The following is a 17279-nucleotide window of genomic DNA, read 5'->3' as shown; positions in this document are numbered from 1 at the left end:
CTCCCTCCACGGAAGCTCCTAAACCATTTCGAGGGAGAGCTTCCGTTCGATCTTCCTCCAGGTTTCGTGGGAGAGGTAGAGCCTCTTCTAAAACCACTCCCTCTTCCATCAAGAAGTAGGCCCGTAGTCCTCCACACAGCAGTAGGAGCCAGATTACACCTTTTCTGGCAGACCTGGTTTCATCTCGGAGCGGATCCTTGGACGGTCCAGGTCCTGAAGGAAGGATACACCATTCCGTTCATCAAGCACCCCCCTCTCACAGAATTTCCTGTGAATTTGTCAGCCTACTCGGAGAACTCCGAAAAATTTGCTGCACTCCATCAAGAAGTTCTCGCCTTACTGGCAAAGAGGGCCATAGAGTTAGTGGACTCTCCGCAGGAACCAGGATTTTACAATCGCCTTTTCCTGGTAAAGAAGGCCACGGGGGGTTGGAGACCGGTGTTGGACGTCAGTGCCCTGAACGTCTTTGTCCTGAAGACGAAGTTTTCTATGGAAACGACCCAATCGGTATTAGCAGCTCTTCATCCTGGAGATTGGATGGTTTCCATAGACCTTCGGGACGCTTATTTTCATATTCCGATTCATTCGGAATCGAGAAGATTCCTGAGATTCGTGTTCCAGGGCCGCATTTATCAGTTCAGGGCCCTCTGCTTCGGCCTGTCGACAGCTCCACAAGTGTTCACCAGAGTTCTGTCGTCAGTAGCAAAGTGGCTTCATCTAGACGGGATACGAATATCCATGTATCTAGACGATTGGCTTCTCAGGGCAAGGTCCAGACAGAAGTGTGTGGAGGACCTACAAAAGACTTTAAGGATGACGGAAAGCCTAGGTTTATTAGTAAACAAGGAAAAGTCATGTCACTCCTTCTCAGGAGATAGTTTATTTAGGAGTGAGACTGAATTCAGTTCTTTTTCAGGCTTTTCCGTCTCGCCAAAGGATCGACTCTTGCCTGAACAAAATAGACGAATTTCTCGTCAGACAAACTTGCTCGGCGAATCAGTGGATGAGCCTTTTAGGAACCTTGGCTTCAATAGAGCAATTTGTAAGTCTGGGCAGGCTCAACATGAGACCACTTCAATTTTACTTGAAGCAGAAGTGGCAAAGGAAGAAGTTCCCAGACTCCTTCGTGTTCCCCATCTCGGAAGGAATCAAACAGGACCTACTTGGTGGAAATCAGAAGGAAGGCTAGAGGAAGGCTTGTCTCTAAGCCAGTTGAGCCCCAACCTTACGCTTTTGTCAGACGCATCGGACACAAAGGGTGGGGAGCTACTTTGGGGGGGGAGAAAGGAAGTGTCGGGACTTTGGCGATTCATCAGAGAAGCTGGCACATAAATCTAAAAGAGTTGAAGGCGATTCATTTGGCTCTAATGCACTTCAAGACAGAGGTAAGAGGGAAAGTAGTGCTGGTTCAAGCAGACAACACCACGGCTCTCTCTTACATCAAAAAACGGGGGGACACACTCGTTCTCTCTGTGCGAGGCGGCGAGAGACCTACTCATTTAGGCGAAAGAGAACAAGGTTGTCTTGAGCACAAGATTTATTCAAGGCTCGAAGAATGTAAAGGCGGACATTCTCAGCAGGAGAGGACAAGTCCTCTCCACAGAGTGGACGTTACATCCTCAAATATGCAAGAAGCTTTGGGGGATTTGGGGATGTCCTCAGTTGGATCTCTTCGCCACAAACAAGACAGCTCGTCTACCACTGTATTGCTCCCCAGTTCCAGACGAGGAGGCGTTTACAGTGGATGCCATGCTTCTGGACTGGTCAAATCTGGATCTGTATGCCTTTCCACCTTTCAAAATGCTAAGATTAGTTCTGGCAAAGTTCAGAGGTCATCAGAACGTCAGGATGACTCTGATAGCCCCCTTTTGGCCGGCCAGGGAATGGTTTCCGGATCTACTACTGCTGTTGACGGACTTTCCGAGAGAGCTACCGTTAAGGAAGGAAGGATCTACTCAGACAGCCCCACTTTCTGAGGTTCCATCACAACTTGTCCGCTCTTCGACTAGTCGCCTTCAGACTGTCGAGCATCTCCTCAGAAAGAGAGGATTTTCAAAGAGAGCTTCAAGGGCTACTGCTAGACCCAGAAGAGAATCCTCTGATCGAGTGTACCAAGCTAAGTGGGTCCAATTCAGAGCTTGGTGCAAAGAAGAAGGAATTTCGTCTTCTAAGACCTCTATAGCTCAGTTAGCTAACTTCCTTCTTTTTCTTCGTGAGAAAAAGAAGCTTTCTACCCAGACGATTAGGGGTTATAGAGCTATGTTGTCTTCTGTGTTCAGACATCGAGGATTAGACATTTCTAATAATCAAGACCTCTCAGACCTGATTCGTTCCTTTGATACGACCAAGACAAAGGAGTCAAGAACAGTAGCTTGGAACCTGGATGTAGTTCTTAAATGGCTGATGTCAGGTAGATTCGAACCGATCTCCTCTAGTTCTTTTAGAGATCTGACCAGGAAGACCCTTTTTCTTTGTGCTTTAGCATCAGCTAGAAGAATCAGTGAGCTGCATGCTATTGATAAGAGAGTTGGATTTGCTAAGGGCAATGCCATTTGCTCATCAATGCTGGGGTTTTTGGCTAAGAATGAAAATCCCTCACGTCCTTGGCTTCGTTCTTTCTCTATAAAGAACATTTCGGAGTTAGTGGGGCCTAATAAGAACATTTCGGAGTTAGTGGGGCCTAATGAGCCGGAATGTCTTCTCTGTCCAGTGAGAGCACTTAGACATTATGTGCATAGGACCAAAGGTATAAGAGGTAAGAGTGATAACCTGTGGTGTTCAGTGAAAGATCCCTCTCGTCCTCTTTCTAAAAATGCGCTCTCCTTCTTTTTAAGGAATTTGATTTCTGAGGCACACGGACAATGTCAGGACTCAGATATCAAAGTGTTTAAAGTCAAAGCTCATGAAATTAGAGCAGTGTCTACGTCTATGGCCTTTAGACGTAATCTGTCTTTGAAAGACATTATTAAATCTACATATTGGAGAAGAAATTCTGTCTTCGCATCTCATTATCTGACAGATTTGCAAACCACATATGAAAATTGCAGTACATTGGGGCCATTCATTGTGACTGACACGGTATTGGGTGAGGGAGAGAAGGATGTATCCCATCCTCACTAACTTTTCTCCTTGATTATGTTTTTTGTATTTTTAAGGTTGTCTGAAGATACAGGGAGTTTTTTTGAGTATCTTTCAGTCTTTTAATGTCTGGTGTATTTCTTAAACGGTTGTGGTGATCCCTCGTTTTTCATTGTATTTTGTGGTGATTTGTACTGCGCCCTGAGCAGGGGCATTATAGTCTTGTCCGTTACGGTCACGTCCTCAACGGCAAGTACTTATTATTGTGTCCGACGCACGGATCCATATATCCTGTCGGTACAATAAAGGCCAGCAGACTACAGAGGCAGTAACCACTGAGTCAGCGGTCTTTAAAGGTAAGGAACCTATATCTTCGGATAATTCCAACAGTTGTTATTTTAGCTGCCATTGTCCCACCACCTAAATGTGTCAATCAGCTATATGTAACCACCGGGTAAGTTATATAAGTGAAAATGACATTTTTATAATAATATAAAGTTTCACTTATACTTACCCGGTGGTTACATAACGAAGCCCGCCCTCCTCCCCTCATATGGACAGGTAGGCATGAAACTTCTGATTTATTGTTGGAATGGTTCCCGGTACCCGGTAGAGGGCGGGAGTAGAGGGATCACCTGTCAAACCATTAGCGCTACCGCGAATTTCAAATTCTGCCGTGACGTCAGGAGACGACAGCTATATGTAACCACCGGGTAAGTATAAGTGAAACTTTATATTATTATAAAAATGTCATATTTTTTTTTTTCACTATTACGTGTATAAGTGTTAGAACTTGATGAAGGAAATATAAGATCTAACTTCAGGAACTTTAGGAAGTCAGAAAGCATATAACTAGATACGCTTCCTTTAGAAGCTTTAAGAGCTCTCGTACTAACGAGCAGTTAGAGTATTGACAATTCTAGTAGTTGTTGCATCCTCATCACCTTCTTACTCCACAGAATCTACAAATTCATATGTGCAAATTTGAAGATAAATGGATGGAGCTCAAAAGGCGAGCTCTAAAAAGGTAAGAAGTGAATATAGTGTTCCCAGTGCAGTGGAGGGTGCGTCTGATCGGCTCCGTAGCGCTTCCAGGCCTAGACCTCTTCCAAACTCCCAGACCCAGTGGAGGAGGAAAGTCGACAGCCGCAGGAAGGTTAGGGAGAACCCCCACCGGTCAGGCGTCCCCTCGGCAGGTTCTGTAGAACGTCCCAGACTGCCAAGGATAACCATTGATAAGGCATCCTTAAAAAAGTGCGTCTCTTCATCTTACATCCGAAAAGACGAAGAATGTATGTTTGGAGTTTCGATGATCCAGCGCGTTCTCTGAAAACTAAGAAAACACTGAGCAAGAGCCAGCCGCTGCCAGGAAGCCGCATTCCAGCAAGCTAGCGTGAGCTACGTTCCAATAGCCAGCAGCGAGGCGCGTTCCAGCTAACAGACTAGCACGAGCCTCGTTCCTTCAACCAAACGCGAGCCGCGTTCTAGAAATTTTTCTTGGCGCAAGGCGCCTTCAAAGAGACGAATCGCCAGCCTGGCGCAAATTGCGCCAGAAAAACAGACGGCTAGAGCAAGGAGCCTTATAGTAGAGTGGCAATCAGAACGATCCTTCCATTGAACGTTTCCGGGCAAGAGGCTCTTTCTAAAAGGGGTCTAGTAGGCGCTCGGAACTATCAGGGCGCACGGGACCTTCCACGCAAGCGGAACGTTCCAGGAGCGAGTCTCCTTTCTAGCGTGCGGAACATTCCAGGCGCTAGGTGCAAGGAGCCAGGCGCCAGAATATTCCTAATCTTCTTATGAGAGAGAGGTCAGTCGCGAGGCTCCTCTTTGAGTTTTTAACTTGAGCAACTTTCCCCTGGCAAAGGTGCAAGATGTCGCACAGGCGGCCGTCGCTTTTGCCAGAAGGATTCTGATACTAAGAGAAGCCATTTTTTCATTATTCAGAGGACTCTCTCCTTCATTCATGCTCTTCCCTCATTATGAAGAGGCAAGAGCTTTGGGAGTTTTCTTATAAGAATCTCATCGACGTTTGGGTATGATGGCGGATAGGAAATATCTACTTCCTTCCGTAAACCCTACAGATGAACAGGAATTCTGTCTCTTCCACGATTTATGAGGAAATCACGAAGATTTAAAGAGTTCCTGGATTAACTTCCTTCCTTAAGGAGATATATATACTCTTTCTATCGTTCTATTAACGAAAAGAACGAAGATAGTAAAAATTTTTTCCTTTCTCTATCTGCCTCGGCAGGGAAAGAAGGTAGTAGAGTATCTGCTGTATGAGAATACGATACGGCAAATCATAAGCACATACCGTAGTTACTTCTTTGCTGAGCAACTCAATTACCAGTATCCTTCCAGGAATTTCCTAGGAAGGACTACGCTTAAAGGGATTGTTAAGACAACACCTACTTAGCTTCTAGATTTATCGAAGTCTTGTTCCGCTTAGATATGCATTATAAGAACTTCCTGAAGTTCGATAATAATTTTATAAGATTCCTTTATTAAATGGAGTAGCTGGCAACTCTGGAAGAGTAAGGCCAGTCGGCTAACGAGACTGCTATCAGCCTATCGTTTAGACTCCAACGCAGTATCATGTAGGTGTCGGTCATGAGTGGTCGGTTACATGTGTCTCTCCTGCTGGATGGAATGACTAACCGTGTCTCTCCCCTACAATCGTGGTTTTAGCCTCGGATTGAGGGGATAGTTAAGCAAACATAAATAAAATATTGTCTGCCTTTTGCTAAGAAGCTTTCAATAAGAAAGATATTACAACATTTCAATGCTGTTTACCATAGGTAACATTTTTTAAAGGATTCTAACGCAGCGGAACTCTATATTGTATAATGCTCTCATGCTTACAAAAGCATGGCTTATTAGAGTACATGCTTAGTGAGAAGATGAATGTAGTAGAGAATTCACTTTAAGACTACGGTATGGTCAAGTTTTATGCACATACCGAGGTTAACTACAGAATTCCTAGTATCCTTACAAAGGTTTCCTAGATTAATGCTGTTTACCACAATGTGATAGTATTATAAAGGATTCTAATACAGCAGAGCGCGATATATATAATTCTCTCATCCTTTCGAGAAACGCACACAACCTTTTTAGAATCGGATATTGCTCAAGAGAAGTTGGGTGAGTCGGATGGGAAACATTCTCTTAGTGGCAGAAGTTGTTTCCCTGAATGGACTATACTACGTATATAAAAGTTTTTTCCCACTAAGAACGGAATTAACATGTGAAGGATGTCGGGTACCATAAAGGCATAGATGTTATGGCACATAACCTAAAAAGAACTAGAAGGAAGCGCCAGCCTGGCGCAATTTACCATCCAAGATATTTTCTCGTTTTAGCGAGTTATTAACCTAAGAGTCCAGTAGCCTCTCAGACAGCAGGCTCGGTAACGGCAAGATTCGTTCCTGATTTCGTTACCCATTTAATCGAAAAGGGGTCGCTTACAAGGAATGATGAAATGATTTATTTTAATCACTTAGGCCAATTCCACGACTCTCATACCGCAAAGAGCATTGAGAATCTCTTTTTTCGCCCCTGTTCGCGTTAACAAAAGAGAACCTATTTGGGAACAGACACGGAACATAACGATCCTTAAGAGGTTCGATGCAAGATTTTGCATGTCCGTGAGAACCTTCTCGATCGAAGATAATAACTGTTAACGTATGTCTAACATTTATTGAAAAGAGTTGTGAGAACCTGCGGAAAGTCTTCTTCATAGATCTCTTTGTAAGGTAGAAGACGAACAGGCTTCCTTTAGACTGCTTCTTTTTCCTCGAACCAAGAGAGGTAGCAATATAAGACATCTTTAAATTTAAAGAAGGGGAATAAACTTTAGTCTTTTTTTTCCCCTAGTTATAAATTCTTAACAGATATTAAGATAAATGGGCGTCAAAGGAAGAGAGGATGTATGCCTCATTTTGGCCTTAGAGAGGTTGGATTCACAGAAGTCACGTTCTCGTCACAGCATGTTTCGTAAGGCTTTTCCAAGAGTATCTGGATATTCTATCAGAATCTATTATAAATAGACCTATAAAACCTCTCCACTCTGAGTCTGTCCGCGTGCAGACTGACCAGAAGTGGACATGAATGAGAGTTTTTTTCAAGGTAAATTACAATAGTCATGGCTAAGACATAGAATTGCTGCAGATCGTGCTAGATGGAATGAGGAAACTGTCCTCTTCCGATACCTCTGTGAACCACATAGCGAGGTTTTTTCTTCACTTTCAGAGGGAAGAATCACCTATGTATATATCTGCTATCAAAGAACGCAGTAAAAGGCTATACTCTGTCTCTACAAGGGGAATTAGAGATAACAGAGGATTAAGATCTTCTCGATCATATACGATACCGCAATACGACAAGAGTAGGATATCATGTACTTCGAATGGGATCTTTTTGTGGCCACAGATTCCGTGTTCCGACAAAATGGAACTGCTCCTCATCAAACTTCTTTGAGGAAGTTTATGAAGGAATTCTTTGTTTCTCTTAGCCCTAAACAACCAAGAAGACAAGTGAATTTTTTGTGCATTGGAATCTCGCATCAGATTCAATGGAGACTCGGCAATGGGTTCTTACCAGCATAGTATGTCTGGCAAAAGAACTAAAACCCTCTATTCCTGACGCAACGCTTTCAGATAGAAGTTTCGTTGCCCAGGCAGGGTACTTACATTTTCATCTACAGAAGAAGAGATGGTTTAAACGTTTGCCTACAGAGTCTTCGGGGTGCGATGAGGGCTCAAAATGCTTCCCAGAAGGTATTCAGAAGGATACAATAAGAGCTAGAAATCAGGGTTCCGCCCAATTTCAGCTCAGAGTCTCCTTCGACTTCCAGACTCCTTCCCTTCCTTCGGGCAAGGATAGGGAAGATTCTGCAACGAGGAACCTCATCAACATGTAAGAAGAGATCTCGTTAGCAAAAGAAGTGTTCACGAAGGATCCTCCTCGGAGGAAGACTCTTCTCTCTCGTATGGTTAGATATCCTGTCGTCTACTGGGTGTAGCTGACTAAAATCACCTCCCCTTGCCAGGGGCCAAAAGCTCAAAGTGGAAGAATTTCTTCCACCCTTCTCCAGTCTCCTGATAAACTATGTGGTTGTTCAGGACTCTCGGACAATGTAGCGCCAGCCAAGCGCCAAATGCCAATACAGGCGAAAAACGCCAGAGGCGGACAGTTCCAAGGAACTCTGTCATGGTCGGATACTGAGAAGGAGCGGGCCTCCAACCTGGCGCAAATGCGCCAGAGGCGAACAAATCGGACAGATATAAGAGTGTCCGATGTGGACATCGCCAGACAGCCTAGAGACTCTTCCAAGCTCGAAGCTCCAGCAAGTGTGGAGGAGCCAAGCCAGGCGCGAGGCGCCAGCCAGGCTCTAGGAGCCAGCCAGGCTCTAGGAGAGCCAGCAGGCTCTAGGAGCCAGCCAGGCTCTAGAAGCCAGCCAGGCGCCATCCAGGTGCCAGGCTCCTTCAAGGCTAGGCTCCAGTCAGGATTGAGGATCCATCCAGGCGCAAGGCTCCTTCCAGTAAAGAGAAACCTAAAGCTCTGTCATGTAAGAGGGCTAGTCCCCATTGATATGATACAGGTAAGGCTCTGCCATGTAAGTGGGTCAGCCCCCATTGGCATGATCCGAGAAGGCTCTGTCATGTAAGCGGGCTAGCCCCCATTGACATGATCCAGAAGGGTTTGTCAGTCATAGGTCCCTACCTCGCTGAAACTCTTGAGGCATGCAGACTCATAGACAGTGATCATGAAGTCTTCTGCCAGGCTCCAGGTGCCTTCCAGGCGCAAGGCACCAGCCAGACGCAAGGCTCCAGCCAGGCGCGAGGCGCTAGCCAGGAAGGAGGAGCCAATCAGGCACCAGCCAGGCTCTAGGCGCCATTCAGGCGCAAGGCTCCAGCCAGGCGCGAGGCGCTAGACAGGCGCTAGGCGCCTGCCAGGCACGAAGCGCTAGCCAGGCTCCAGGCTTCACCCAGAAGAGATCTATATCAAAGAACGCCCTGGCCTTCTTTGAGACATTGTGATCTCCTAAGCACTTGATAAGTGCATTGATGATTCCTTCAAACAGCTGAGAATTAAAAGCGCATGAAGTGCGAGCTTTTCCGAATTCTTGTTCTTTCCCTAACAATATGTCATAAGGACATATTAGCTGTCACATACGGGAGATGCAACTCTGTGTTGACTTCCCATTATCCGAAGGATGTCAAGATAACCTTCGAGGGATCCTTCTCTCTTGGTTGATACGTGTCTGCGGATACATTGCTGGGATAGGGAGCAGATACTGATCCTTAACTAGTGAGTTAAATTTTATTTAACGTCGTGTTTTTTCTTTGGGTTGTTTGAAAGTAGTTTGTAGATAACTCTTTTCAGCTTAAGCACTAACCCTCGTGTTAGGATCAGGTGATCGGGATCGGTGTTGTGCTCCTTAATTATGCCACTAGGCATAGACATATTGTCATGTAAGAGGCTCTGTCGAGTAAATGGATAAGACCCCATCGACAGACCCACAAGAACTCTTAGCCATAGGTCACATCCTCGCTGAGGCTCTTGAGGCGAAGCAGATTCCTAGGCATTAGCCATGGAGTCTTCCGCCTGATCAAGTAGGAACCAAGGTTTTATTTATTTATTACCTACAATGTATGTTGTTTACCTGTCTATTTAGTAAATAGTTGTCTCTTTCCCACCACCAAGGGTGTCAATCAGCTAAGTATATATCTGCTGGGTAAGTTCCATGTACAAAAATGATATTGTTAAGATACAATAAAGTTTTGTACATACTTACCTGGCAGATATATAAGATTGATGGCCCACCCAACCTCCCCTCAGGAGACAGGTGGAAGAGAAAATCTGGTTCTAGAACGGTAATCGTTCCTATTCCTGCCACCCAGCGGCAGGGGCGGTAGATCACCTGACCTACCTGCAGCGTGTGCCGCGAAATTCGAATTTCTGTCGGGGACGACGGAGTCTATAGCTAAGTATATATCTGCCAGGTAAGTATGTACAAAACTTTATTGTATCTTAACAATAGCATGTTTTTGACAGATGATATGGTTCCATGCAAAATTTCAATAATGTAAAGGTAAAGCTGAGGGTATAATGACAATTCTAAGAATGTAGAGTACTCTGTGAACATTGTTCTTATCCTTTAAAGACAATGCTTACTTAGCAAGCAGATATTGTGAATATGAAGTGAGTTTTATTAAAAGAAAATCCAAATAATGAAGTGGAAGATTTTGCAATTACTGTTTCATTTTTATAAGGTTTAGAGAAGGCCTCTCTCAACACCAATCCCTTTGAACACATTTCAGTATCAGTCAGACCTGGTCAGCTGTTTAGATTTTTAAGATTAATAGAATTTTGTAGGGATGGAGTAATAGAAGTATAAAAAAAATATCTTCAGTCCTTGACTGGATCCACATTTGCCTCTCAATATTTTGAAGAAATCAGTCATTAAACTTACATTCATTACTAGATTGTTCCCAAATATCTGTTCAGTTATTTAATTGACAGCATATATAATGTTAGGTGTTATCAAGAATCACTGAGGTTAAATTTTATCAAGGTGCATGTTTGACTGTAATATATCCTAATTTTTCTTTTTATTCTTTTTCAGACTTGTTTTATACACGAGTTTTTCCAAGCAAGATGTTTGATTTGCTAAAAGATGACTTTGATCACTATTTAATTGTTGGAGCTCTCTTAGCACTTTTAGCAGCCGCAGTAATTACCAGGAAGTTAGCCCAGAAGAAAGCTCTAAAACAGGCTTGGAAGTAACAAGAAAAGTAACTTGATGAAGCTGTTTGGTTTGTATACTTAAACGGAGGTCTCACTAGTCATTTCCATAAAAGTTACTTTTGTTATATGTTTTTTAAAGCAAGACTTTAAGCCTCTGGAGGTTACACAAAATATACATTTTACATTGAACTTATATATTCTAATTTTATGTAAATGGTTGCCTATATATAATGAGAATCTTTGTGAACATGATTTTAAATTATATGCATTTCTATATGAATCTGTTAAATTATAGTTGAGGAAATCCACAGACTTGTTACATAATACACAGTGTTGTGTATATTTGTGCGTGCATTGTTTCATATTAACCTTGCCTGAGAAACTTTGGAACTGTAATGAATACAATTTCTTACAGTAGGTCAAGAGAAGGAAGGATTTTTGAAAAATATTTTGTAGTAAATGTAATACTGTATTTAAGGTGTACTATGATTCTCCTTCATGCTGAGTTTGGGAAGGAGGAAAATGTATTTAATTTAATTCAATAATGAGTTTATATAATATAATCCATTAATGCAGAATCAGTCTCAACAGTATGTCTAAGTATAAAGAAGAAAAATCAAGTGTATCAATCAACATTGCTTTACACTGGTTTGTGTTTAGTGTAAACGTTCCAATGCCTTTTTGGAGTAATGCATCATTACTCGTAATCATATTCATTTATTAAATTATTTGTATTGTATATGTATGTAAATATAAATGAATATGAATGTAACAGACTCATAGATCTATACAAATTTAGTATTGATTTTCTAATATTTGTGATGGCATGCATGTGCCCACAGTCTTTTGTTACTATACGCCTTTCCTTAGTCATTGAGCTACAAGGGAGACTCAGAAGGAATGGTTGTTAACATACCATCATAGCCAAATTAATTAAACTTTATTACTGGAGTGAACAGTAGTGAATTAATACAGACAAAATATGTAAATGGCATGGTACATTTGTGCATTTTTGTGCACTGTACAATATCTCACTAAAGTATTGTAGAAGAGCTTGCATTACTGTACATAACAGTAATTCTGTTAACGCAAATATTTGTTGTTTTGAGAATTTAGTCCATAGGCTCTGACACAGAAGTGAGGGTATTTCTTACTGTGGGTATATTGAAGCAGGAAAGTCCAAAACCTTTTGTGTTCTCCACAGGATCCTTTTACATAGCATCCAAATCCCAATTTTGTTTGGTTACTTCACATGATGCATATACAGTATGTATAGCATATGGATATTTATTTGCATTTCTACTCACATGATAAAGGAGTGAGATGTGTGCATAATGTGAAGTTTTAGACCTCTTACGCCTCAGCGGCTGTGGTAGTTCAGTAGAACGTAAGGGTTTTAGTTTTAGCATTTTCTTGGGCTAGATGAAAAATTAATACTTGCATTTTTTATTATGTATATGTATATAGTACATAACAAGGGAGGCAGATCAAACACAGCAAGTAATAAAAAGCATAATTTGATGGAGTTATGGGGAGGCATTATCTAAAACTAGGATTTCTTTTAGTTTAGACTACAACTTAAATATTTAGCCAAAGAAACAGAAGAGAATGCTACACAGATAGGTGTGAAGAGATAGCAAGCATTAAGATTATTTTGAGATATGTATATTAATTTTTTTATATTTACTGTACATAAATTCACTACATCACGATCTATCTTTCATATTAATTTCTTTGGCTTACAGTTTATTGTTTAGTCTTTGCCTCTCATATCATGCAGTTCATATGTATATGTTTGTAACATGTAAATTTTGTAATTATATATGTAATAACTCACTGTTTTGTGTAGTTTCATGAATCACACCATTCATGATGTCAACGTGGATGTGTTTATGTAAATACCTTCCCAATTATTTGTATTCAAGTTCAGTTGGTTCAAAGATGTCAGTTGCATGGAGACTCATATTAGTGCAATAATGGTCAATACAGGTCATTCAAACCTCAGAGACCTATATTTTATCATGTATAAATGAAACTTAAGCTAAATTCCTACAGTTCAAGAATTTTGAAATTAAAGTTGCCTGGGTAATGGTAACTAAGCATGAGTAAATTGAAAGTATGCTGATGGGTATGTTTGATGATGTTCCAGATGATCTTTACATTTGTTCAAAAATTAAGATTTTTTTTTTCATTTTGTGAGACTTTAGGGGCCTTCTTTTTCACAATGAAATGGGATAGTGGGAACAAATTTGATAGCTATCAATCAAAATTCTAATTCTCCTTAACCAATTTATTACCTTAATATTACAGAATGAAAAATACTCAAACTTATCCCCAGCTCATCAGACCTATCCTCATAACCCTATATCTAACTTAACCTAACTTAAAATTACATGATGTTTTCCGACCACCTAAGAATCTAAACTTATTTCCTTAAATAAAAAAAAATTGTGACGACCATTTAAAAAACTATATGTAATACTATTGTTCTTAATCTTTCACTTTTCCAATGTTCGAAAGATAAGTCTGACTTGTCCCCACTGTGGATTATCCAGCAAAGATTGAGAACTAAAGTTCGAATTTGGCAAACCACTTCACCGTTAGTCCAATTCACACTTTCTGCACTCCTCTTCTCAAATACCATACTATCCTTTGTAATACTTGATTCTGTTAATATTCAAGAGAGGTGGGCATCCAAGTGAAGGTGGACATCTATGCGAAGGTTGGTATTCAAGTAAAGGTGGGCGCCACACGCTCACTCATCCCTGTTTATCAAAATGCAATGAAAAAAGAAAGAAAACAGACATTAATTAAACAATCCCTCACCCACAAGAACAAGAAAGGCTTTTATTATGTCAAAATACTCCCTGATAAAGCTGGTTATAGCAGGTCCTTGACACTTTTGGTTAGATTTTCTTTAGTCAGTTACAATCATTTATCCCCTCGCAGTTACAAATCATGTCTTCTTTAGCTTCAGAAATTTGTCCTCTAGCAGTTACTTTGTTGTCTTCAAGTAACCTCACTTGGTCAAACCATGTTTTTTGTACTTTGTATACTCCTCAAAGGGAATGAGAGGAAAATAGTAGTTTACAAACTTGACTCCCTTTCTGTCAGCAACAGTAGCCAAGAATTTCAAAGAGCATTCCTTTCTTTTAGAGTTGTACGAACTACCATATCATAAATTCCTAATAATTCAGGACTTACCTGATTACTTGAAACTTACATGCACTATATTCTTCATTAAAAAATAATGCTTTCTTTAGTTATTTTGTTGTAACAATCTCATTTTTATAAATGTAAGTTAATTTGGGTTTTTATCTAAGACAGACTATTAAATACAAATATCTTTTGATAAATGGATATTGTTAAGGTTCACATGAAGAAAGGAAATATTGATGTGTATGTGAAAACATCATTTATGTATGTAAAATTTTTTCCATTTCTCCCTGACAGTATGATATTGCTACTGAAGAGGGGATCCTAATAGTACATGATAATATTGTAAATACTTTAGCATTTAACATCCTTTGCAGACCAGAACATAATTTTATCATTCAGGTTTGCTGCTAGCAATACACATTGTATATCCAGTGAGAAATTATATTGCTAAAAAGGTAACTGATAATTCATTTGTAACATAATAGGTGCTGGAAGCAGAAGAATGTAGGATATTGTATATTTGACAAGGCACCAACCTGTGGTGCATGCCCATACAGTTGTTTATAGTATGTGGTACTGATAGACTTAAAATATTGTACACTTTTTGATTATGGACTGGTATTTTTATCTTGCTTTCTTGTCCAAGGAACAGGAAAAGTTGTGTAACACTGATCAAAATTGCTAGAACAGCTTACATTAATAACAGCATAGGTGTGTCATTTCCAGTAGTGCACCTCATATCCTGTAATAACTGTTGGTACAGTTATCGTTGTACATTGTACATTATCTCATAACATACTAGGATTATATCCATGAGTCTACTATGGCTGATGGCAACAAATGATAAGCTTAATAGTTTATAGCTGCTGTGAAAGTGTATGATATACAGTATACAGTGACATGAAAAACCATAAGCAGCTGAATTGTTATGCAGTAGTTGAAGAATGGAATAATGATGTTTTATTTACAAACACCTTATATCACACATTTGTAAAATGTTTCCTAAGACCTTCAGTTACTTGTCAGTCCAAGGATTTTTTTATGAATTGTCATATCCACTCTTATATTGTAAAAGTAGCTGACCTTCTTTGGTCTTATGCAAATTATTTGTGTATTTAAAGACAATCTTTTTGTTTTTTTAGGTAATGGGCAGCAATCTTAAAGAAAATGTCTGAAAATGTATATACGTTTGTGTCTGAAGTAACATTCCCATTAATTGTTAATGGTATTAAACACAGTTGTGTCACATAGAAGTAGAAAAGTTTATTCTTTTCCTATACAGTATTACTTTCAAGTTTTAGAAGTTATTCTTCACAACAGTAGAAAGTAGTGATTTTTAGCAGTGACTTCTGTTCTATTGTTTTCACAAAAGCTCTTTCTAATTGAAGTAAGTGTTTCCAGTTTATATTAAAACACAACTTAACACATACAAGGAGATTTTCTTGTTTGCATTTTTCTTACATGTACTCTAGGGTATTGTACATGCAAAATGTATGGTAAACATATTTTAGATGTATTGATTGTGTAAGAACATTTTTAATAAAAGTTGTTCTCTTGGCATTTGTTTTGAGTAAACTTTGTATGTTTATATTTTCTTAACATTGTGTGTGTGTGTCAGTAACAGATGCTGTGCTGCTAATTTTTCTGACTCTTATAAACCCAAAACTTTTCATTTTTGTACATGAACTTTCCTGCCAGATATATACTTAGCTTACGTCTCTGACGTCACGACAGAATTCAAAACTCGCGGCAAATGCGACAGGTAGGTCAGGTGATCTACCCCACCCGCCGCTGGGTGGCAGGTGTATGAACCAATCCCCCTTTCCAGTCATAATTTTTCTGTCGCCGGTGTCGACTACATCTGTTGTCGATACCTCTCGATTTTGGATTATTACTCGTTTTCGCCCTGGATTGTTTCATCGGACTTTTGGTGAAGTACCTGCTCCTTGGCTTGGCATTTGCGATTTGTGGACCGGTTTTTGATTATTCTTTTGATTATTCTTGGAATTTCATTATGTCTGATTTAGAAATTAAGAAATCAACTATGTTCAGAGTTTGTTCTGTTAGCGATTGTAAGGTGAGGCTACCGAAAGCTGCGGTAGACCCTCACACAGTATGCATGAGGTGTAGGGGGAATGACTGCTCATTTATTAACCCTTGTAATGAATGTGGTAATTTGAATGAAGAAGAATGGAAGGCGCTTTCTTCTTATGTAAGAAAGCTTGAGAAGGACAAGGTTAGGAAAGCTTCATCTAGGAGTTCTAGTCGGTCTTACGCTAGCGAGTTTGAAGTTGATAACCCTGTTGTAGACGTAGCGCCTTTACCAGTTTCAGCCCCTGCTTCCTGCATCGAACCCGAAGATGCGCCTTCGGAGGTGGACACTATGAGAGCCACTATTCGCAGCATGGAGCTGAAAATTAAAGTGCTAGAAGGTAAGAGTGATAGCAATTTGTGCAGTGATCCCAGTGCAGTGGAGGGTGCGTCTGATCGGCTCCCTAATGCTTCTAGGCCTAGACCTCTTCCAGACTCCCAGACCCAGTGGAGGAGGAAAGTCGAAAGCCGCAGGAAGGTTAGGGAGAACCCCCACCGGTCAGGCGTCCCCTCGGTAGCGCCTGATGTTCGTTCCCAGGCTACCTTGGATCGCGCCAAGAGAGAAGTCTTACGGCAATGCTTCTCGTCTTCGCCTTCTCCTTCGCCCAAGCGTGGTTGGAGCTCCTCGGCCGTCGAAGAGAGCCTGGCAGGCTTCTTCCGCTCTCCCCTCCAGCCCTGAAGTTTTTTCGGAAGATCCTGGATTGGATGTGAAGAAACCGAGGATTTCTTTGGAGTTTCGCTCTCCTAGTAAGGATCGAGCTGCGTCTCCCGTGAAGGACTTTGTTAAGTCTCCTACACGTGTTTTGGCTAGTCTGCAGGCGCAGATTATGGCTCTGGCTGACTCTTTGATTGTGACTTCTTGTCGTAGGAAGGACGTCTCGCTCCCGGTAAAGAAGTCCAGGCGCTCTTCTCCAGGTTTACGCTATTCGTCAGTAACCGCCCTCTCTCCAGGAGTGGATCGTAGTACGAGGCGCTCTTCAACGGACAGGCGCTCTCCTGCGGACATCGTTTCTCCGTCGGACAAGGGGCATGCTTCCCGTAGACGAACCTCTCCTGACAGGCGCTCGTCTCGAGACAGGATCTCTCCCGCTGGCAGACGCCAGGAGCCTGGTAGGCGTTTTTCTCATGGTAGCCGCTCTCCTTCAGGCTTCCGCTCTCCTGTGACCAGACGCCCTTTGGTAGATAGGCGCTCTTCTCCTGTC

The 17279-nt window shown here is 41.3% G+C and overlaps 1 protein-coding gene across 1 annotated transcript in view; it reads left to right on the top strand.

Moving 5' to 3' along the window:
* LOC135226191 (ER membrane protein complex subunit 1-like) overlaps window positions 1-15543 on the top strand; it is a gene marked incomplete in the record, with an annotated part of 103618 nt that extends 88075 nt beyond the window's left edge. Inside the window, 1 exon segment of the mRNA XM_064265635.1 lies at window positions 10706-15543. Coding sequence (XP_064121705.1) covers window positions 10706-10866 — 161 coding nt within the window.
* Between the last annotated feature and the right edge of the window lie 1736 nt (window positions 15544-17279).

This window comes from Macrobrachium nipponense, chromosome 14 (genome assembly GCF_015104395.2).
Source record: "Macrobrachium nipponense isolate FS-2020 chromosome 14, ASM1510439v2, whole genome shotgun sequence".
Lineage (NCBI taxonomy): Eukaryota > Metazoa > Arthropoda > Malacostraca > Decapoda > Palaemonidae > Macrobrachium > Macrobrachium nipponense.
The sequence above is the reverse complement of the archived record's forward strand: the minus strand, read 5'-3'. Positions and strand labels throughout refer to the sequence as shown.